The sequence below is a fragment of the Heliconius melpomene genome, chromosome 1, assembly GCF_056956725.1.
Source record: "Heliconius melpomene rosina isolate 202511_hmr_F chromosome 1, ASM5695672v1, whole genome shotgun sequence".
NCBI classification, from domain to species: Eukaryota; Metazoa; Arthropoda; class Insecta; order Lepidoptera; family Nymphalidae; genus Heliconius; species Heliconius melpomene.
Window position 1 is genome coordinate 9,232,167 of NC_140389.1, and position 24,668 is coordinate 9,256,834.

The window sequence follows — 24,668 nt, forward strand, 5'->3', positions numbered from 1 at the left end:
TAAAATAATATGGAATTAATTATTACAATAAGTAATGGCAAAAGGGGATAAAAAAGACAAAAATTATTTAATAAACATTTAATACTATAACATACAATTTATTTACAACTTATTCCAGTCAGTTCAGATTTCTTATTCCTCTTACTATATAATACCTCCAACTCCACTCCTTACTTAAATATAACGTAGGTACATATATTATGATAACCATATAAACTTTGATATACTTTTTGTTGTACAAATCATTGTCTATGTAAAGTTCTGATAGCGTTGTCGCTTAAATTTTGACTTAAAAGCTTAATTAAAAGCTAAAGCTAATTAATAAAAAGGTTTATACGGCATTAAGCATTATGAAATAACATAGTATCCATATTGAGGATTCGAATTAAAATTTTGAACGTCATGAATCATTCAAATAACAATGAATTTGAATGATTCATGACGTTCTACGTACGTAGTGGCCATCCACTACGTTCAAAATTTTGATACTATTTAAAATATTAATAATTCTTAATGAAAGTATTACTTCAATTTTATTTAAGAACGGCACGTTAATGTATTTAAATTATATGCTGATGAAAGTGATCTTATAAACGTCACATTCTGCCTTTTCACAGCCTTATATACATAATGACTAGACAATGACTATATGTTTCGATAGATACCCATTTAAATGATTTCACCTTTTTTCTTATTATTAAAATATTAATTTTAAGCAACAACAATAATTTATTTATGAGTATGAACTTCTATTTAATATATATTCTTCGATTTTATTTTATCCTTGCATAAACTATAATATTTTTTTTATACGGCACAGATTTCATTAATCATTTTTATTAATATTTGATTAAGATTTTTTGCTTGAAGCTTTAAAATTATAAAAATGCTCTACAACAATTCGGAATGTACATATTCTAAACATAGACAAATATGAAAAATATACACTAACATAATACATAAATCGTATGTCTAGTTTGTGCTATATTGAACTATTTATAATTATTTTTTATTCGATTTTACGTACGTACACTAGTTGCTCCAATAGATTAATCCAGTATATAAAATTTAGGTTAAAATTATGTTTTTTAATTATTTTGTAAAACTGTTAATTGTACATGTAAGAGCCATCCAAGTAAAGCTTTTTATAATATCGATTGATTTCTAATATATGCACATTTCATAATAATAATAATGATAAGAATATTCATTATTACATTAACTTCTCGATGCAAAAGTCGTTTATAACTAACATTTAAGAATATTATGATAATAATACTGTGTATAAAGTAGAAAACGTGTATGAAACTTATTTTACTGTAAAAAGTTCAAAGAAGCTTTATCAACATCAATTTACAAACTGTAACATCTAAAAAAGTTTAGGCCCAACAGAGTACTGTGTATAATATAATATATAGCATATTCAATTATGCCTAAATATGATAAAACATTTAATAATAATATTTATTAAATATATATTGTATTAAGTATTTGATATTTGTAACCATATTATTTTATATTTTCTTATATCTATCTATTGGATTTTAAATGCTTAGGCACACTTATATTTGAGTATGTTAGACACGTAGATCAAATATTTTTCAATATATTATATATATAATTAGCGATTTATAAATTAATTTATTTATGTATCTTTGGCACGTTGTTTACATTCAGGTAACGATGATGACCTCATGATATGATTATTGTCATGATTAGATACTGTAACTTTACTACTTAACACTAACACATGTATTAATTACATTTATTAACATATACAAAGTAACTCGTGCAAAATTAAAAGATAGCGTTTAAAGCTTAAGTACTGCACCAACACTCTCACAGGTATCATAACATCTTTAATTTTCTAAAGTGAAAGACTTTCTTCTAATTTCTTTACAAATATTTTAGCAAGATATATGCTTTTAAGCTATAGCACACAGAGACACCCAGCTTATTTTGGTTGTACGAGTATCACAAAAGTTAAGTTACATAGTAGATAGTTGCTTAGGCGTTGTGAAGCGCGATGGCACTGGGAGACATATGAGGCACTCAGCACCGGCCAGGCGTCAGCGGGCGCGGTGCGCGGGCTGCGGCGCCGGTCAGGGTGCGGCGGCAGCCAGCGGGGGCCGCGCCGGCGCCGGCACGCGCGGGCACGCCACCACTGAGCCGCGGGTCGCTTGGCTGTTGTTTGTTGCTCCGCCTGGAGAGAAAATATTGTACATTTTTTAAAAATGAATGAATATAAAAGCCGTAACAGATAGAATGTACGAAGTGGCTCTACGAATATATTCCACACTTAGGTGTATGTGATAGTAGCTAGAGCGTTGGAACCGATTCCAAGAGGCGTATGTCCAAAATTATTACATACATGAACATGGGGTTTTTGTAGTTTTAGTTTTAAAGTGTACTTAATTATTTCTTTGTTAATCAAATACATATTTTTTGCGATACGTTCTTTGTAAGTATAAAGTAATTAAGTCTTATATTTTTAAATATAGTAACGTCATACGGTTTTATATTATATACGCATTTGTATAGTAAAAAGAAAATATTTCTGCCTTTGAAAGTGAAAAAGTGACGGTAATTCATGAACAGCACATATTTGAGTTTTCGTGCCAAGCTCAATTGCGTTGATATTCTTGCTTAATATAAATTCGTTATTTTTTGTCATTGTACTTTCTGAATAGCATAATAATATATTTAGAAAATTGTGCACATACTGTATATTATAATATAGTCACTATTTAAAATAGGACCCATATTAGACAAAAAAGTGCATATATCAAATAACTTTATATATATTCTATATATATATTGTTTATATATATTCTTTATATATATTAATCTTATGTGCAGTACAACATTTAAATTACCTATTAAAGATCCCAGCATCTTCGTAACGGAGAATTTTCTCGTACGTTGCGGGGTGCGCACCTCGGCGAGCAAGCGGTCGACGCACCTGTAGAGGTCGCCCGTGTTGTCGGCCACGCTCGCCTCGCTGAAAGAGGCGCCGTGCGCTACGCTCATTGCTTGCCCTTCTTTTGTAGGTACCTGCAAGGAAACACAAATTGGAAATTATTTAAACAGAATTTAGACATTTAAATTTAATTTATCTAAAGGTACTAATATACATAATACATATACTTTGTTATACTTCACTATTATGTTATTTTGTTAATTTCAGTTGAATAAAGAAAATTTCAGGGCATCTATGATTAAAAAGATATAAAAATATAATGTATTTATTTCAACAACTTAGTCAGTAATTCTGTGTAGACGTAAAAAAAACGAGTCGGCAAATCGGTAAAGTAATTCTTAAATTTGCCGGACGAAACATTGACTCATCACTGCAGACGGGTCTACTTATAGCACAGACACGTAATGGAAAATATATTTTAAATGTAATATTATTTGTATTTCATTGTAAACAAATTCTAAATAAAATTTCTATAATCAACCTAATAATATTACAGTCACATTTTTTTTATATGCTTATAAACATTTATAATGAAACTACACATCCTGGCTGACTAAAATTACCGACAATTCTCAGACAGGCTTTCATTGACACAGAGAGGTGTATCGCCCACGTCTTTGTTTTCAACTCGCGTATCATCTTTGTGACGTGTCAAGTCTGTCCCTATATTCAATCAAGATATAACAATATTATATTGTCTTTTAATTCACTATAAATATTATTTTAAAATTTTGTACTCCTATTAATTAATGATAAACCAAATCAAGAAATTTTCCAAACTAAGTACATAGTTAATGGCGGTTAATTTTCATATTAATATTTTTTATTTAAAAAAATCATGTTAAAGTTATTTTTTCTCTAACATTTGTTACAAAAGGCAAAGGAAACCCGATCCTTTTATCTTATTTTTATCACAGTACTGAAGTAAAACTCTCTTGTCGACAGATACCAAAAACCCGACTCTTTGATAAAATTAAAACTGATTAATATAAAGAACAAGGGATGTCAAATAATATTTCGCCGTCGAAAATAATTTGTATAATTTTGTTTATTTATATATTTTTTAAATATTTGTTTATATTTTTAAAAAAATAAATAATCTAAGATTATTTCACATATGTTACATATAAGTATATTTCATGGTAAGTGCAATTAAGGACAATAAAGTACGCGCGTAGGAGTGCCACAATAACTGCCAAATGTCTATACGAAGAGAGCCCACGCGGATATTGCGTAACGATGGAAAATGTATTGGAAAATCAAGGTTTCTAATAGTTCAGTTATTTCAAGTTTTATAATCAAAACATTAATAACTCATGGATGAATATAAAGGTCGTAGAACAGACAGAATATAGGAAGTAACTCTACAAAGATATGTGTGGCTAATGGAATTGATAATAGCATAGCTATCGTTAATATCACAAGGTTAAAAACATACATAAGGGCTTTTAATAAAGTCTATGATGTACTTCATATAAAACACGGAAATTTTTTATCTAAAGTTCAAATTTATTTCTAGTTTAACGTCGGTAATCGTGGAAATTGAAACCAGTTGTTACGCTCGTTAATCACGGGCGGCTTCTGAGATACAAAATAGCCTGTTGCTACGAGTATTTTAATTAATATTTCCTCTATATTTAGTTAACACTAGAAAAGCGCTCGCAGCTTCGCTCTGAATTACTTTAGTATATTAATAACATTATCATTTTAAAGACAAATATCAATATATAAAATAGAATATCCAATCATTGGAAACTAAAGTTACTCCCGATTTAATTCTAAAATATTTTAGATTGATAATTTCAACTTACTTGTCTTAAATGGTCCAAATCGATCTTGTTTCCTAGTAAAGCGAGAGGCATCCCTGACGACGCTCCTGCTGGTGCATGCGCCGGACTACTGTGCGTGGGTGTCCTTTTCAATGTATTTAGAATCTCTGTAGCATATTCAAAGCTACTCCTGTCTGTGACTGAGTAAACGAGTAGACAGGCGTCTGCCCATTGGATCTAGAATAAAACATGGAATTTTTATTAAACGTGGTCTTTACATAATTTCTTTTATATTAAACATAATTTCTCTTGCTAGTTAGCTGCGTCTACCTAATTAATATAGAACCTATATACCTATGTACATTGTATATTAATTAGGTCGGTTAAACTAGAGCACTGCCTGTTTCGTTCACTCAGATCAAAATAAAACGACGCAAAGATAAATTGATCTCAAAATTTAAATTTTAATAACCACAGTTCACTATGAATGGATGAAAAACACCTGATTTTATATTTCACATTTTTTTGCTACTTTATGTTTTTAATTAACGTTTACGTTGAGCACAAATCATCTCAGTATCCCAGATCATGAATTCTTAGTAGACCAATCCGATTCGCACTTGACAGATTATTATTATTATTTAATTAACAACTCATTGATGAATATAAAGAAGAATCTTTATCAAAACAAGACACTAAGAATAGTGTAAACAATCGTTACGTAACATTGGATCCTAGTTATCTAATGAATATGGTAATTTATTGTTAAGCAATATTTAATCCTTTCCCTTCAGCAACGGCCTTGAATACATTATGATATAATTCTAATGATTAACCCTAAGCGTCTCATCGTAGACTATGTAAAGAGATCCAACATTGTTATTAATATAATAGTGTATCTAGTATCTACGTAAACTAGGCAACGACGCTTGTAATTATTTCTAAAAGACAATATAAAATATTATTCTTTAATTAAATCTTTCATTATCAAAATGCAATTGCAAGGCAAAGGAAATATACAAACGCTGGCTCAGGTAAGAGAAATTATTAATTTAGCATCCAACTGTAAACAAAGTGAGTCATACAGAACGCGCTGTACGGGTCACTGGAACGACTCCACTCCCCAGCCATTCGTATTATATTTGTGACGATTAACCCACTTGCTGGAACACTGAACGGGTCCAAACTAAAGTAATCTATGACTTTGTTGACCATAATATTTCAATTTCTTTTAAATTGATTTGAGAACAGATAAGTAGGTGCAGCAGATGGTTTCTATCGAGAAAATTTAATATTTGATGAATCAAACTGTGTCATAAATATACGGAAGCTTGGAATTAGAGCTGCAGTAAAATAGAAGGAAATAAAAATATAGGTGTCGTTAATTCGCCTCGTAACGACGACGTTACATCGGGCCTATAACAAGTGACCTCGTGAAAGTGTTGTTGTTGTTTTAAAATAAAACGAAAATATCCTTAATCTTTTTGTGATTTAATATGTGTAGTAAAGGGGTGCCAAAGGTCGTCCAATGTTAGGTTTGTGTGAAGGTGAATATCATTGACACTGAGGAATGTCTCAGATTCACCTACTTTTACTATATTTTACTTTGATGTTATGATAATAGTCAAAGTCTATTTAAGACTGCACGTGGTATAGGTATATGGCATAAATCATTATAATTTTTAATAAAAAACTGACCGAGCTATTCGTCCCTCAGTCGCACAAATGCTAAGTGACGTGCAGAGGTAACAAACATAAAAAAATACAATTTAATTGATAACTTCCTCCCTAAAAGACGTTGGTTAAAAGGAAAACACATAACTATGAATAATATTTGATTCAATTACCTGTTCTGTTGGGAATTTGTCAGCGTTTGAGCCAGACACATCGATAACTTCTAATTCCACCGGGGTTCCGTTTATTGGCACTGTTTGTCTGTACAGGAGATCTGTAGAAGACAAAATATTTGATCATGACCGAATATAGCAAAAACACCGGATGAATGTATTAAGAGTGAATAATATTAATTTAATATTTCTGAATTTTATTATACTAACCAGTATTTGAATGATATTCTCCAATATATCTTCTTGTGAGATAACGCACAATAAGAGCTGTAACAAAAGTTAAAAGATTATTTTATCGTCAATATATTACGAAGTTAATTCAAGTTATTGTTTAACGTTGTAAATATATGTATATTTTTCAAATTATAATTGCATAAAAGTAATTATTTGTGAAAAACCTGACAGTTATTGAAAGCTAAGACAAGGATTGTGTTCGTATTGTCACATATTCTATAATGTTTTTGTCTTAATGTTGACATACCTGTGTATTTTAAGTTTTAAGACGAAATAAGTGAATAACATATTTTTACTAATTAAATTACATTACTAAAATTTTGAGAATGTTGCTGAACACTTTCGTATTCTAAATTCAAAATTAATGAAAGCAATAAATAGCTGCCAGTATTATATTGTTTCATTTTGTAAAATCAATAGTTTGATTCAAAATTAATGAACTTATGAGCAATTTATGTATATTTGTTATTCTTTATTATAAGAGATGTATTAAAAAAAAATGAAAAATATTTACATTTTAATAATATAACATAGCAACAACAATATTTAAAAAAATATTTAAAGGTTCGTAGCCTAAAAGTGTATTTGCTAACATTTATGTTACATTGCAATTTATATCTTATTCGTTTTTATAAACTACAAAACGTTATTAATTGTTCAATAAAATTATATATTTTATTTTTTTAATAAATTTCTTTAACTTTTTATGTCCGTTGACAGATTAGCTGCCATTATTAATACCTGTTTGCTGAATTTTAAAAGCATGTGTGTCAAATGAAGTGTTATATCATTAAATAAACGAGGTCACATCAACACGCACATTAAGATGTCGCGGGATCCTTTATAGTGTCAGTAAATGTAGAGTCGAGTAAATATTGCAGTTTCATATTTCTCAAAAGTGAGAAAGCCCATACAGTATAAAATGTATGTAGCCTATAAATACTAACCATAGAATAGATTTTTAATTTATCTAGGTTAAAACATTTGTAAAAAAAGCACTGGTAAATATCAAATTATTACTCTAATTTTTAAAATATTTTTTTTTGGTAAAATAAAACAAACATCTCGTGTGTTATCAAATAAATTGGGAAGTCATTAATAGTTGAAACTATATTTACTGAGGAATGTTTATTGAAATAATAAATAGTCTACAATTTCTTACCGGACTTGCCAACACGGGTGCTACCAATGACGGCGATGCGCACGCGCGGGGGACTGCCACGCTCGTCCCTCATGATTGCGTTAGTACCTGAAACAAAATAAAACTTCGTTATTGACGTTTCCTGTAAACTGGTTGAGATATAGATATACGTTTAAACTTTCGAGTAAATTTATAAAATAATTTAAAATAAAAAAAGCTTTAGTTATTTCTTTTTTGAATATCTTATATGAGTGATAATAAGTATGTATGTATATCGTTAGTTTTGTTATTTAAAGAAAATATGTCGTCGCCGCAACAAAAAAGTGTTGTCTTGAATCTTTTCCAAATACAACATATGAAATAACACGTAAAGCTCGGAGGCGTTCAGTGGATTTTGTTCGTTTATTTATTAGTACCGCATAGTATTGTGATGATGTTTTACTAAATTCTTATATGGGTCATAATCAGAAAAGTGGACATTTTCGAATTCGTAACGTAACTGATAAGTAACAACACTGATAAAGTTTGTTACGAAACTGATGACATAAGGCATTATACACAACAAAATAACGATATTATATGAATAAAACTATTGTTTTTTTTATTTAATGAGACACAGATCAAAATTTTAAAGGTCCAATCGTTGAATTAACAGATTATAAATGTACGAAGAAAACATAACAAAGTGAGAATATTAACAATATAATAATGCTAGTTCGTAACGTAATAAATTTATATTTCTAGTTAGAGATCACAAAGTTAATGATAAAATTAAATTCACTTTAAAATATATCAAAATTTGAGTCGTTATCATTGGAATTAAGTTTAATTCTTTGTAAGTGTTTATTCCGCATATCTTCATATTTAATAGGATTGGTCTTTTTAAGACGTTCTCTATATCTAAAAAAAAAAAGCATTTGTTTCAGCATTTGACATAGGAGCTTACGCTTACTGAAAATACAAAAATATATATCAAAAAATAAAAATCACAAAATCACAACTAATTTCAGAAAGAATAAAAATAAATTTTAACTAAATCGGTTCAGCTGTTTCTGAGATTAGCGTGCACAAACACATAGACAAACAAGCAAACAAGCAAAAAAACTTAAAAATCATTATTTTTGGTAACTTTACGTTATGAAAAGTCACTAATAGTTTTTTTCATATGCCAACATTTTTTTTTTCTTATATACATATCTTCCATATACAAGCACCGGTTCGATAAAATTTTATTATAAACATATATAAGAAAACATTGGTACCGTAATTGTGAACTAGGCTTCATATTTTCTCAGTTTCGTTACGTAACGAAATATAACGAAATTGAGAATGAAGTCTGAGAAATTCTAACCTTTTTAAATATTTGCTCATAAGCCACGTGTTGCATGTGCAAGCAATGACGTTCTTTTTTGAGATTTTGTAAAAAGAAGCAAATAACATAAACAAGAAAACGAAATTATAGAATACTTACCAAAATAAAAGCCGTTTATAACCCTGAGATGTAATTTTACGCATTCCCTTTAAAACATTTGAACCCCTCAACTGCTGCGAGAACACTACTGGTTGTAGCTACGACAGCATTGACTTTTCGAATAATGGTGCCACAATAAAAACTAATATTAAATACCATCCAAAATAATTGCGTTCATATTTTAATTGTACGTTACTAGCCCTGAGTAACAAAAAGACAATATTTTGGGACAAATTTACTTAATTAATATATATTATTTATTAAATAATGTATCAATAAAAGTAGTTCTATTTAATATTATGCATAAAGTAAAGTAATCTAAACATATCTGAAATCAAATAAAACCATAAATATTCGTAACAAATCAATTTTTAAAAAGTAAAGCGGTGAATGGGACACGAAAAATTGTATGGAAGCATTTTGAAAAGTTTTTTGCAACTAACAAAAAATACTATTAAAAGCCTTAATACATTTAAAATATTACAAAAATCTTTAAGTTAATAAGTAAATTTATCTTAAATGGCAAAATATTTAAATTATCTTTAAAATTGTATTTTTAAAACGCATTCAAAGTAGCGGGACAAGAAAAGACACAAAATGTGCACTTTTTCTGATTATGACCCATATAACGATTAATTTAATGATAAAACAAGTTCAGCTCCATTTTTTATTAAATTTAAAAATATTGCCTTAGCTACGATTTTTGTATAATTATATTAAATAAACACGTCACTACTGTATTTGCCATACATATATGTAAACGATGCACTTGTATATATAACTGCATAGTTATAGATTATTTGAAAAATTGAATAGGGTAAGCAAGATTGTTTCGAAAATCTCACAACAAAAACATGAGGGGAAATGAGGCATGGGTTGTATTAATAGTTTCTTTACGTCAGTGCTTGTCTACTGATTGGTTGAATAACCTAGAAGAACGTGTAAATGACAATGGGAGTGAAATGAAGACGATCTTGAATTTTATATACAATACAAAACATAAATAAACAATATATCTGATGTTTTTTTTTTCAACCCAGTCTCTATCATATAAGGCTATGCAAGTAGAAGTACTTTAAAATTTTTGTATAGCATAGAGAAATGGTTATTAAGTCAAAAACGTGTTTAAATAATAATAACTGCTTAGGAATAAGATTGTATTTACTATTTTCTGTCCTTCAGCATATAATTTGAAATCAAGAATCACGAATTATTATTTGTATTAAACCAAAATAATATATTTGTTGTCGAGGTACTTATAATAAAGCTTAACCTTCTGTTACGGTACATAATTTATCAAATAGCTTGTTATATTGCAAATAACACATCATAATTTTAGTTTCTTAAAATGTTGATGTTTCATCTTCATAATATATCACCAATAAATCAACATAATTTTGCGTAGCGGTTTATGAGAAGTACGAAATCACCACTCTACTTCGCAATTATACTAGCTTTTTATGTCGACTTTAAATCTTAGCACTTTTACGTGATTTTTGCTTTTTACGTGACTTTTATTGCTCTAAATAATTTTGTTGAAATTTTGTCAGTTTTTTTTTTCATTATCAGAAAGAGAGCTAAAAATATTAATAACTAAATACCGATATCAATTTTATATTTTTAAAATTATTTATGTTTTCCAATATTTGTTGTCAGTTGATCACCATTCACTCTGCCAATATCATAATTAAGGTTTTCATAATATGATTGCAATACTTAATTTCGGTGCTTCCTGCAGGTACTCTTTTACTAAATATGGATGTTTTGTGAAGATAAAAAATGAAACTGCTTACGCATTTCGGTTATTTTTGTTATTATTTTTTATAAACGTAAACAGTACCTTAAATTTTACTTGTTCTTATTCAAGATGTATTTTCAAGTAAAAATAAGAGTTATATGAACATTGAACTGAGTTTGATGCACTACGTTGGACACTCCGGTAGTGTATTTGTCGCGACGGATGTCAAGTCTTATTTATATTTGGCGCCAAGCTATAATATATTTTGTTGATGGTGCTAAAAAAAGGATGAATGCTGCCAATTTTTGTTTTTGACGCAGCCGTATGTTACATAAAAATGTCGAAAATGCACACATTTGGCGTCTGCGTCTTTTTAAATAATTATATAGAAATAGATATGTCTTCGACGGCGTGGGTAACCCATTGAATGGGATGTTATGTATACATTTTACAAATATTCATTTTTTATTTAGTGGTGAAACACAGTGAGGTGTTTTATCACCGATCTCTATTATAACAGATTTAAATGCAGTTTACTCTATTGTATTTTGGATTTAATTTTTATTTTAATAATAATAATAATAATAATAAAGCCTTTTATTCTGAACTGCTTATCCTCTATTACAATTTTAGTTGACAATCCAAACTTAAATGAACTAAAACTCATAAACCTAAATTATAACTAATCGAGTATTTGGTATTTCCTCGTCTTTTGCAGGTCAGTTTGCCAGTCGGCAAAGGCCTCCTCCAACCTTTTCCATTCATATCTGTCCTGAGCTACTCTATTCCACGTTGTACCAGCTACTTGTTTAATATCGTCGTCCCACCTTTTCTGAGGTCGACCTTTCTTCCTTTTCCCCTCTCTAGGGTACCACTGTGTTGTTAGTTTGCTCCATTTGTCTTTCCCTCTAACCATGTGTCCAGTCCACCGCCACTTGAGTCTTTTGATTTTATGTGTGATATCATGTACCTTAGTTTTATTTCTGATCACTTGGGTGTTCAATCTATCAGATTTCTTTACACTTAACATACTTCTTTCCATTGCATGTTGACAGTTTGCGAGTTTTCCTACGTTATTCTGTGTCAAAGTCCAAGTTTGGCTACCGTACATTAGTACTGGTAGTATGCAAGTGATAAATAATTTACTTTTAATTTGAATGTTAAGTTTTTTATCTTTCATGACCTCTTTAAAACTCCAGTATCGTTTCCAGCCATTAGTAATTCTTCTCTCCACTTCTTTGTTCACAGCATTATTTTGAGTCATTAATTGCCCAAGGTAGATATATTCGTCTGTGTAATCTATTTGTGCTTTTCCTAACTTTATGGGATGTTCCTCTCCGTTTGATATCACTCGTGTTTTATCAGGGTTTAATCTCAGTCCCACCTTTTCGCTTTCTCTTGCTAATTCATTTATCATACTACAGATTGTTTCCGAGGTATTAGCAAATAATACAATGTCATCTGCGAACCTTAGATGCGTTAGTAACTTACCATCGACATTTATGCCCAGGTTGTCCCAATCTAAGCATCTGAAAATTGATTCAAGTACCGCCGAGAATAGTTTCGGCGATAGAGGGTCCCCTTGTCTGACCCCTTTTCCTACTTTAAATGGTACACCCGTCTTTTCTAACTGTATTTTTGCTGAACTATTTTGGTATACGTTTCTTATTAACCTGATATATTTGTGTTCTACTCCTTGTTCTGACAATGCCTCCCAAATCGCTCCATGGTACAAAGAATCGAAAGCTTTGCTGTAGTCAATGAATGCCATGTAATAGGTAAGTTGGTATTCTTTGTATTTCTCAAGAACTTGGCGCACTGCATGAATATGGTCGATTACTGAGAAGTCCTTGCGAAATCCTGCTTGCTCAATAGGTTGTTGCTCGTCTAATGGTCCCTCAATTCGTTTCAGCAGTGTTTTAGCGAATATCTTGTATAAGTTGGACATAAGGCTAATAGGGCGATAGTTGTCAATTTCATATTTGTCTCCTTTTTTATACAGTAAGATAATATTAGACTCGGTCCATTGTTGCGGAATAATTTCCGTGTTAATTATATCGTTAAATATATCAGTGAGTACTGGCGTTAGAACTTCTTTGCAGTGTTTTATTACTTCGTTTCTAATTCCATCAGGCCCTGGTGCTTTGGCTTTCGATTGAGAATCTATAACTTTTTCAACTTCGGCCTGAAGGATACACGGGACGTTTGAATTGTCCTTTAGGTCTTGCAAATTACAACATTCGTATAGTTTTTTGTAATAATCTGTAGCAATACTTAATATGCCTGTTCTTCGCTGGTTATACATACCACTTTTATTTTTAATTTTTACAACCCAGTCCTTAGAATTTGTTAGAGCCTTAAAAGCTTTTTTGACACCTCCTGATTCCTTTATGAAATATTCGATAGTCTCTAATCTATGTCTTTTCCTATCTAGTCTTGTGCTTTCTCTGATTTTCTTACTGATTTCCGTCAGACGACTTCTCCTATCAATTGCGTCCCTTGAGTTTATTAAATTGTTTCTTTGTTCTAATAAATTTATAGTGTTAGTTGATAGCCAATTTTTTTGTTCTGTTGATTTTGAATGGAACTTTATCTGGGTGTTAATTGTATTTTCTATCCAATCATATTTCTCTTGTGTACTTAAATTCTTGGTTTCCCCTTTGAATTTTTTAAATTTTTCCCTGAGTGCCGCTTCTATTTGGTCCATTTGATGTTTGTTAAGTTTATCTTTTTCTAGTTTATGTCTTGGTCTTGATTTTTTTGGTTGCCTAGTTTTCAATTCAGCTCTGATCAGTCTATGGTTTGTATTAAAGTTAAATTTGCTTATAATGTTGAAGTTAGTGAAATAGTTACTTTTATTTGTCATCATAAAGTCAATCTCATTCTTTGTTTTCCCATCTGGAGATGTCCAGGTCCACATCTTTTTCTTCTTCTTCTTGTACACAGTGTTTAAAATTATTAAGTTATTTCCCTTTGCGAAATTTGTGATTTTTCCCCATTTCTAGATCTCGGTTTATTGCTATATGTGAACGGTCCAATTATTGTGTTCTCCTCAGGACGTCTTGCACCAATTTGCCCATTAAAATCACCCATTACGATGAGGTTTTTGTGAGCGTGTTCTTGGATTATTTTGTTCAGCTCTGAGTAAAAAGTATTTATAGTTGCTAAGTCTGATTTTTCTGTAGGGGAGTAAATTTGTATAATGGACCAAGCATCCTTATATCCTGGTAACTTTAAATTTACCATTGCTATCCGCTCTGAGATTCCTATGAATCCATCTATGTAGTTTATGAGGTATTTTTTGATAATGAAACCCACGCCGTGATGACCAGGAGTTGTTCCTATATGATATAATAAAAAGTCTGGATAAGAAATAATTCTTTCTCCTATCCTTCTTACTTCACTGAGGCCGACGATATCCCATTTGATTTGATTCAGGGCGTATGTTAGTTCTAAAAGATTTTCTTCACTTTTAAGTGTAAGTGCGTTTAGGGCTGCGATATAAATCTTAGGACTTCTATAACTATCTTTACTTTCCGGTAATATTGAAGGGTTGTGGTCTTCATCCCCCACGAGGACCAGTCGGCTTGGGGGAGAAAGCTTTGTTTTAACTTTATTTTTGTTTAAACTTGATTGAACTTTCCGTTTGTCGGTTTTTAGTTGCTATTGGCAATCGTGAATTACATTGTTGTTTGATACATTCGTCAATGAGTTTGATCGGGGTCTCCTAACATCAAAGGCGCTCATCCTGCTAGCTTTGATTGAGCTTAGCGTTGGTTGCTTTTTAGGCTGGATTCGAGTATCCAAGGCTGTCTGTGGAGAGCTAGATAATTCTCTTTTCCTTCTATCTGAGGTTGGCTCTTTGACTATTAGTTTGTCGTATTTCAAAAAAGCGATGTTCCCTTTCTTTCTCTCTTCCAATAACCTTGGTTGTAAACCCTTTCTTTTCTCTAAAACTTCCTTTGAGTAGTCTTCTGATACAAATAGTTTTTTGAAGCTTTTTTTATTTTTCATAATTTCGTTCTTTTTCCAGCCGTTTATAAAAGAACATAAAACAGGCCTCGGTTTGCTTTCGGCTTTAAACTTTCCAAGTCGATGTAATTTATTCACTTCGTATTCGTCCAATTTTATATTTAAATCCCTTTTGAACTTTTCTTTAATGTTTTCAAATAAGTCGTCAGCCGATTTCTCTGTTTCTTCTAGACCAAAAATAATTATGTTATTATCTTTACTTCCTCTTTTTAGATTTTGAATTTCTTTCTCTAGGTTGCTGATTTTTTGTTTTAATAGATTATTTTCTTCCATAATAGGAACGAGCTTTTCGTCCATCCGGTCCATTATATTTTGCGTTAGAGATTTTGTTAGCTCGGCGGACTGTATTTGCATTTCTAGCTTCATGTTCTCAAATAGTAATTGAAATTGTCCTTCCATATTCTTAAAATAAATTACGTAGAACCGAACGTAAAGAATGAATGATTTGTTTCGTATAATGCAATGGCAGCACTGTGATAATGCCAACTTTCCAAAATGAAATCTGACGCTGTCAAACTGGCGTTATGCTGGTTTTATGACACTGGGATTTCTAACCTCAAATTGTTGACTTGGATGTTCGGATTTTCTTTTTGTGGAATAGAACTTGAGAAAATTCACGAGTTGTATCATCTATGTCTTCTACTATTCTAGTGTTGTTATTTTAACTACGTTTTCCTCCAATTTAATCTTTTAAATGATTTTTTTAGAACGAATTCGTACGGACAACTAAGAATAGTGTTGACACTTCGACGACCGGAAACGGAGCATTAATTTTTTTTTTTTTTTTTATTTTATTTATTTATTTTAATTTTTATAAATAAAAATGTATAAAAAATTTTGTTGCTTTGTTCGCCGCAATTGCCATAAAATAACTATTTTATTGAAATAGTTAAAACTTCAGTTTTCGATTCAACAATCATGTAGTTCAAACGGGCGAAGCTGCGAGCTTGTCGCCAGTATAAAAAAAACCAAAAATATATTTTGTCCAATATAGAAACAGAGTATAAAAAAATGTTGTTTTGTTTCTAAGGAAAGCCAAGCTGAGACAATTATTTATTGAGTTTGAATAATAAGACCACGTGATAATAATAAGAAGAACGTGTTTAGAAATTGCTAGCTAGTAAAGTGCCAGTATAAAGTAAATAATAAACTCGTGGCATACTCAAGTATAATATATATAGGTGGAGCTGAGCACGTGATACCTTTATGAAGCCTCTATAATGAACTTTATATTATTAGTACAGTCGCATTTTATCTATAAGAGGCAAGTATGGTATATTCTACTCGATCGATGAAATAGATATAAAAACTTAATTTATTTTAGACTATAATATATGGAAAAACTTCTTGCACCGATTACTTCGTCGATGTTAATTGTGTAAACTTATTAATTTTTACTATATATTATCTCCATAGCTCTCATGAGAAAAGCTTTCTGTAAATATATAATTATTCAACTATAGGCATTGTATTAATTAATCGTTGTAATATTGTATTAATAACATTAGGTTAGTTAGCGACTATTTGTGAAAACATCTTAAATATATAGTCGAAACAAAGGTCACACTGGTGGGTGGTTGAATTTTTAATAAAGGTCTGTTTAGCACTTGGAAATGATTATATAAGGGTTGTAAAGTCGCAGTGAGCGGTACGTGGGTGAAATTGCTCAGTGCTTAAAGATGGCTGCGGAGCATCTACCCACCTAGTGCAAACTATGAACTTGTAAATATCGTTAACAAGATGCAAATTGAAATAAGTTCCTGTCTGAGGATGCATCTTGTCTTTGCGTCAGTGTCTTCCATTAACATTTATATTTGTATATTCTTCTAAGGACGTTAAGTACATCATAATTATGTTAAAATATTTTATTATCTTAAAATATTCAGAATATACATTTCAGTTTAACCACAATTAAAAATATGAGTGGATATAGTTTGCAAAAGAAAATAAAATGTAGTCAACCTTGATCCTAAACAATATCGATATCAAATACGTGTTTACTTATCGATTTTATCAAAATACTCTAATCGAATACTTAACTACGAAGGTTAGAACCTTCAGAAAAGCCTTCCTTGTAATTCTCAAGCTTTCGGTCTTCAAGGTTAAATCGAACATTGTAACGTACTTAAGTATAACGTGTTAGTTACATTTATTATATTTATGAGATTTGTGATTGTAGTCTACTTTTTAACTGACTTATATAAGGAAAGGAGGAGAAATATTTTAGTAATTAACTGTTAGTAAGTAACAATATTTTAGCTTTTCATATATAAATTTCATTATTTTATTATGCCCACGTTCTTGGTACACGAAATCTGCAATTTTAATTTTTATCAACATTGAGGCTCATATTTTTCACAAAAACAACAATCAAAGTTGTAAGCCTACTAAATTAAATTTGAATAAGTCCACATTACAATGATATTTAAATCTTTTATTAAGGCATACTTACCTAGTACCCACGCACAAGAAAAAAAATTTGATTTAAAAATAAATAAATATTAATGCGAAATTTTCTGCTTTATGCTCTCGTATTTAATGAAACATTGAAGCACACCATAAATTAAAGTACTAACTACTTATGGATTTAGATTTGTGCCACCTATTAACCTTAGATTTATTGCGCACCAATAGCATCGATGTGAAGTGTTTACATCTTTTTTTATTTCAGCAACGTTCCCCGGCAAGTGGGCTGGCGTAAGAACTTTTATTGTTTGAACTTCGAATGCATTATTTGTTTATTCTTTTTAATCTGTTACAAAATTTGTATTACTAATATTTGCTAACACACAGGTCCAGGATATATGCCTTATAATCAAGCCGTATTTTGGATGAGGCAATTGGAGCACATTGGAACAGCGGCAGCTTCAGCTCACAGAATACATGTAAACGCCATAATGTCTATTCTATGATACGTGCGAGATTAAGCGTGAAACTAAGGAAGACCGTATCAATAGTCGCTTAATCACGCAGCAAAGAGAGCTGGATTAACGAGAGGTATGTGGATCGAATTATATTTAGTGCTCGAGGTGAACGCCTCCCGAACGTATGCTCAGCAAGACGGATATCTGGACAACTATTTACGATAGCATTGACAGTATGGCTTCTCCTTGTATTTTTTCATCATTTAAATAATTGAATGTTATTAAAGAAATGAATGTTATGAAAAATGAAATGTACCTTTGATATTTTTCTAGCTTTATGTTGTATCCCGCACTCACGCCTAGTGTTAAGACACTCAGCTCCACACTTACCTTCGAGTTGTTGAACCATTGCGTGTTAATTGGCGGAAACGGTGCCGTGCTTTTGCCTTGGTACCAGAGCGAAGAAATGATAACATTAATAATTAATAATTAATTCCCTTAAGGGAATCGATTCATCGACCTTCGCGTTAACAGTCGCACGCTTGTGCTCCTGCGTCATGGTGGCAATTCAATATATTATAGTTAATAATACTTAAGGTAAAATATATTGGAGAAAAAAAATCTAATTTATAATTTCGAAGGTTTACTATTTAAAGTGACCAAAAAAAATGAGTTGTTCTAAACAATTTGAAGGTAATCAATATCCATCACTGCGTATTTGTTTATTTATACTAACTATATCGTATACATTTTTGTTTCTCAATGAAACGTTAAACAGGAGTAGAGTCGTAAGTTAAATTTTACGTTTTATGAAGGGCTGAATGAATTTAGTAGTTTGTTTATGTTAACGAGATCAAAAGTTCTGGTTGAACTTGAAATACCTATATTTTTCCATTAGGTGTAACCTAATATATAACCGAGTAATGGTGTTTCATGGCAAGGTTGACCTAGTTATGTCGAAAATAATATTATATAACAGTAACAATTTACTGGTGGTAAGATTTTTTATGTTTATGGGAAGCTAAATAAATACATATAAATAAAGAAACAAATTTTGTGACTTATTTCTGAAATATTTCCTTTAAACCTTGCAACTTTAATACATACAATTGAATATTTAGTGAAATCAAACAAGGATAACAGCATAATTTGTCAATTTCATATAACACAGATATAACGATAATTAAACAAAACGACAAAGCCCAACTCTACATTTCAATAAATATCTATAAAAATTAATTTAATATCACTTTTCATTACGGATTCCTGCGTAGAGTACTGTGCTAGAGAGAGAATGAGTGTTGGAAAACTTATTAAAAGAAAAATATAGTAGATTGTGTTTACAAGGTGTAATCCGAAACGCTTTATTTTTTTGCATCGAATCTTACGTTCAATTTCATAAAAATAACTATTGAATATTGATATACATTTCAGCAGACGTCTATTGATTAACATTTTGATTACGAATCTCTGAGGCAATGGCACAAATCAATAACAGATAAACGAAGCTGTATATAAAAATACATGCTTAAAAAGTTGTGAATTCTTCTAATGAAGATCTTTCTTATATCTATATTATGACATTCTTATATCTGGTGAAAAATGGTAATAAATCAAATTTAATACGTCATATAAGACTACAAAAATATAATAACCTACTCATTTTCACGCTACGATTTTTGATTCAAAACAACATTTTATATTCTACGACGACGTTCCAAAGTGTAAAATAATATTTTCTATGTCTACCTACTGGTATTGATTAAAAACATCAACGTTTATTACACTTTAATGTAATAATAAACAGCCGGAGCATGAACGAATACCACGTGTGTAGTTTAGGCTATTTCTAATTTAATTTGCAGATGGGAAAGTTTCGAAACGTTAACCTTCAACGGAATTTATTCCATTTTTATTAGGAAAAAGGAAAAAAATGGAATAAATTAATTTTCCTATTCCACATCCACACGCTTATATAATTTGAAATTAATAAAATATGTTGAGCCTTGAAGATATCGCTTACTTTTGTGTTTTCACACTTCGAATAGAATAGGTGTTTATATCTCACATTTGCTAACCTAGTTACTCGTACCGTGAAATAAGCTTGTAATAAAAATGTTTTTATTCTATTTGGCATTTCAATGTTTTCATTTCATAATGTTACGAACATGTTATCATAATCTTATGTTAAAACGCGTTTGTTTCTGTGGTATGTATATATATAAGTATAAATACTATTGTACACTCACTGTAGACACACAAATATATATATATATATATATATACAGGGTGTCCCAGGAGCCAACGATAAAACGAAACCAAGTGATAGACCAAGTCGTGACAGTTATGAGAAAAATATAAAAAAAAATCTTTGTCATTTATTTTTCATATTATATTGATTTTAAAAAATATCGGAAAAACCGACACCCTGTGATGGTTTTTCAAGTCCCAGGACTACAAATATTACTCTTTCTTCATTTTTTTTTCTGTAATGTAACCATGAATAACCCTTCTGTGAATTACGGTTTAAGATTGAAACATACCTGCATCGGTTTTCAATAAAATGTGGTGTTTTTGCCAAACATTAAATTCAAAATATTTACTACACCCAACTTTAACCGACTGTACTATAAAAAAAATGTACTACACTGTTTTTGCAAGTAACTTTAAAAATTGGCGCATTTAATCTAAATTCCGAAATGGTACGACACTTGCTGGATTACTTCTTTGTTGAAGAGAGAAGAATCGAAATACACGATAATCGGGATGACTTTCAGCTTTTTGGTATCTTTTCCGATACATTCTAGCTGCAGCATTTGCGTTACATAACCATTCTCCATGAATGAAATGCATATTGGCAATGTGTCAAAGACCATATACTCGATATGGCCTGCGAGACCCCGGACTCGAGCACTGTCCTTATAAGTCCTGGGCCAGCCCCTAAGTCGGATAAGCGTTGCCTGGGCTAAGTGGCGGGAGGTGTAGTCTGTGATCGCAGGATACCGTCCAAAGTCTTATCCCTCTTATAGAGATCGTGATCGATGCCTCCAGACTCGTGAATGACGGATCCAAGGTACCTGAACTGTTCCAACTTAGGGGATGACCCAGGACTCATAAGGATAGTGCTCGAGTCCGGGCTCTCGCAGGCCATATACTCGGTCTTTGATACATTGCCAATATGCATTTCATTCATGGAGAATGGTTATGTAACGCAAATGCTGCAGCTAGAATGTATCGGAAAAGATACCAAAAAGCTGAACGTCATCCCGATTATCGTGTATTTCGATTTTTCTCTCTTCAACAAAGAAGTAATCCAGCAAGTGTCGTACCATTTCGGAATCCAGATTAAATGCGCCAACTTTTAAAGTTACTTGCAAAAACAGTGTAGTACATTTATTTATAGTACAGTCGGTTAAAGTTGGGTGTAGTAAATATTTTGAATTTAATGTTTGGCAAAAACAACACACTTTATTGAAAACTGCTGCAGGTATGTTTAAATCTTAAACTGTAATTCACAGAAAGGTTACTCATGATTACATTACAGAAAAAAAATGAAGAAAGAGTAATATTTGTAGTCTTAGGATTTGAAAAATCATCACAGGGTGTCGGTTTTTCCGATATTTTTTAAAATCAATATAATATGAAAAATAAATGACAAAGATTTTTTTTTATATTTTTCTCATAACTATCACCACTTGGTCTATCACCTGGTTTCGTTTTATCGTTGACTCCTGGGACACCCTGTATATATATATATATATAGGCAAGTAATGAGTTAGGTAAATGCAAATCGATTCCAGATTTTGACGTCGCGTTGAACGTCATTTCACTAAAATCTAAAATAGTAATATAAAGTCAAGTGCAACGGTCTTGAAATGTGTTTACGATTCTGTCTACGAGTGATTTATTTATATTTGCGATAAAAGAACATTTTGCTATCTAAATTATATGTATTCAATGGCGAAACATTAATTTTGAATAACTTGGCTTTCAATTTTGATGCACTAGGTATAAATAAATTATAGGAAATTTACACAAATTGATAAAGTCTAATTCAAATCTATATTTCTTTTATGGTTCAATGTACTGGCATGTTATATTAACTTTTTCATTGAAAGTAAAAATATATATATTTTTTTCAATAGCATGTATAACGTAACGTAAGTGACTAAAATAAAACATTAAGTACCTTTTTTTAAAAAAAAATGTATAAATCCTTATATCTAGAATAAAGTTTCAATAATAATAATTCAGTATCTAAAATAATAATTTACCTAGTTAATTTTATAATACATGATTTTTCTTCTATTAAGTTCTAATAAAATAAAATCAACGCAGTTTATGTAAAACATCTAACTCGTAAGCAATTAGCAATGATGGAAAAATATGTTAATGGTGATTGGGATCGCATGGAAAATTTACTTTCATATTTTGAAACGATATAAGGTTACCGATACCGATAGCAACAACAAATGTGTATTTAGCCTTTTTTCAAATATTTTCCACATCAAATGTATAATGCATATTTTACCCACGTTGATTAAAATTATTGTTTAGTTATATGAATACTAAAGAGATCCTCAGCTTAATTCACCCTTAGAAGGATAAAGAGAATCAGAGAAATTTTGTGTCAAGACACTTCGTTCTGTAAGTTCTTCTTTCAGTCTTAATACAAGATATTGCGTGTTGACTGGCAAAACGCAAGCTCTCTTACCAGAGCAGAGATTTCCCTGTTATATAATACCGTAGTCCCTAATGGAAAGAATGAATTGTTTTTAATAAATAAATAATTCATTGTTTCGAGTAGGGACCGAATCTATAACCATCGTGCTTATGGTCAGATACTGTACATTGCGCTACGGGGACGCCTCTACGTCATTTATATGGACAGATTTAAATGAAAATGAAATTAAATGATATACTTGCTGGCTTGTTATCTGGATTAGCATATGATATCGCTTTTCCTAGTAAAATGATATAATAATTTTCCTTTTTGAATTCTATTTAGACCACATCATTATTTTCTTCCTGAACTCTTAATACTAGGGGGAATAATAAACCAGAGGAATTTTATAATTAAAACGAAAAAAAGACTAATAATATTATTGCTTAATGCACTAAAATATATAAAATTAAATATTTTAACAAATTATTTTACAATATTAAATTTTAGGTTGGTATAAGAAAACCGAGAAATAAATACCTAGGCATAGTTATATTACGATTTAACTAGTTATATCTTTTTAATATACTGAAAATGTTAACGTTTTCAATCATTATTATTATACCTTGAATTGAAATACTTTGAAAATATTTACTTTATGTATATTTTTAATAAAAGCTATTATATATCTGTTGTAACAAAACCAAAGGTTACCTGTTAAACAAAAGCTCTCACAGTTTGCCGTTGAAAATATAAGATAATATAATAAATAACATTTTATATAGTTTTATTACAATTTATTATCAAACAAAATTTAAAAAAAATACTAAAAAGAACGTCTATTTTTAGAGTTTTAACAAAAAACTTCAATACACTCACCTAATAATGTATGAAAAGGGCCGAATCGAGCTTTCAGTTTCAGGTCAGTAATGTGCCGGTTTCACAATTACATGTATAGACTGTAAAGTCTAGCACAAACCACAAAAGTATATAAATTCACTTATAAAAGCATGAACATAAAACCAACAGAAATGCAAATCAATAAAATATTACAATATTGACAAGAACGTTTATTGGATTCACTGCGCACAAGTTTTCACGTGCGTGTAAAGACAGAGCTTGCAAGCGACTGGGCGGCGCGCACTCTCAGCGTGGTATATATAGTCGTACCTATCTTAGCTAGCTACAGCTGCCCGCTTTCCGAATGATTTTAATACATAAAAATATCGAAGGAATCTGGAGCCTAATTTTCTCTGTCACTACCTTCCTCGACACAATGGGAGCGTTGATATCCGTGCATCATCACTCGACTGACCAGATTTTTTCAATCTGTGATGACCGGCTTTCTGTAATCTGCTCTCGATTTTATCATCACCATTTATGGTTAGGAATATTACATAGTGTGGCGCTTCCTCTAGCGCTACTTACTAAATACAACAGTTTATTATTAAAATTTTAATATAATAAATTATTAGAAACAATATGTTATAATAAATGGATGGAAATGTACAACTGAAATCGGTCCAAGGATTTAGTTAAGTTATTTTAAACTGAAAGCAGAAATGTCGATCCTCAAATGAAATGCACATCTTTTATGTTGATTACTATTATTATTGTTATTGTTTTGTTGATCGTTTAATGTTCTTGTGTACGCCGCAAGGATAAATTATAAATTAAATGGTATTCACCATTTTATTTTATGGTTATAATATTTAAAGTTGTATTATATTAAATCCAACTTCCTTTAATCTAACATTTACATCATAAGACTTTTGTTTCATTTTCTCAACTTTTTTTATATTACCGACAAGTTGGGCTGCGAGTATATACCTACTCCTTACGTCATATCCATATAATAATAATACATTAGTATAGTTTGTTCAGAGTTCCTAATTTAAAAAATCTAAGTATCTTTTTATTTATTTTAAC

General features: G+C 30.6%; 2 protein-coding genes across 2 annotated transcripts; both read right to left on the reverse strand.

Moving 5' to 3' along the window:
- Positions 1-61: 61 nt before the first annotated feature.
- On the reverse strand, positions 62-23,863 carry LOC146541269 (ras-related and estrogen-regulated growth inhibitor-like protein). The gene is made up of 7 exons (XM_085185148.1): positions 23,619-23,863; positions 7,993-8,079; positions 6,807-6,863; positions 6,597-6,697; positions 4,792-4,986; positions 2,877-3,054; positions 62-2,203 (listed from the first exon to the last, which is right to left on the reverse strand). Exons 2-7 carry the CDS (start codon positions 8,063-8,065, stop codon positions 2,103-2,105), a joined length of 705 nt encoding a protein of 234 aa, XP_085041274.1. The 5' UTR covers positions 8,066-8,079; positions 23,619-23,863; the 3' UTR covers positions 62-2,102.
- On the reverse strand, positions 14,843-15,963 carry LOC146541270 (uncharacterized). The gene has a single exon (XM_085189059.1). The coding sequence runs from the start codon at positions 15,609-15,611 to the stop codon at positions 14,844-14,846; it is 768 nt and encodes a 255-aa protein (XP_085045185.1). The 5' UTR covers positions 15,612-15,963; the 3' UTR covers position 14,843.
- Positions 23,864-24,668: the final 805 nt, after the last annotated feature.

Coding starts and splice junctions, on each gene's coding strand:
- LOC146541269 (XM_085185148.1), bottom strand. CDS start 8,065: ATGAGGGACGAGCGTGGCAGTCCCCCGCGCGTGCGCATCGCCGTCATT. Junction 6,864..7,992: donor CACCCGTGTTGGCAAGTCCG/GTAAGAAATTGT, acceptor CTTTTGTTACAG/CTCTTATTGTGCGTTATCTC. Junction 3,055..4,791: donor ATTTGGACCATTTAAGACAA/GTAAGTTGAAAT, acceptor GTTTCCTTGCAG/GTACCTACAAAAGAAGGGCA.
- LOC146541270 (XM_085189059.1), bottom strand. CDS start 15,611: ATGGAAGGACAATTTCAATTACTATTTGAGAACATGAAGCTAGAAATG.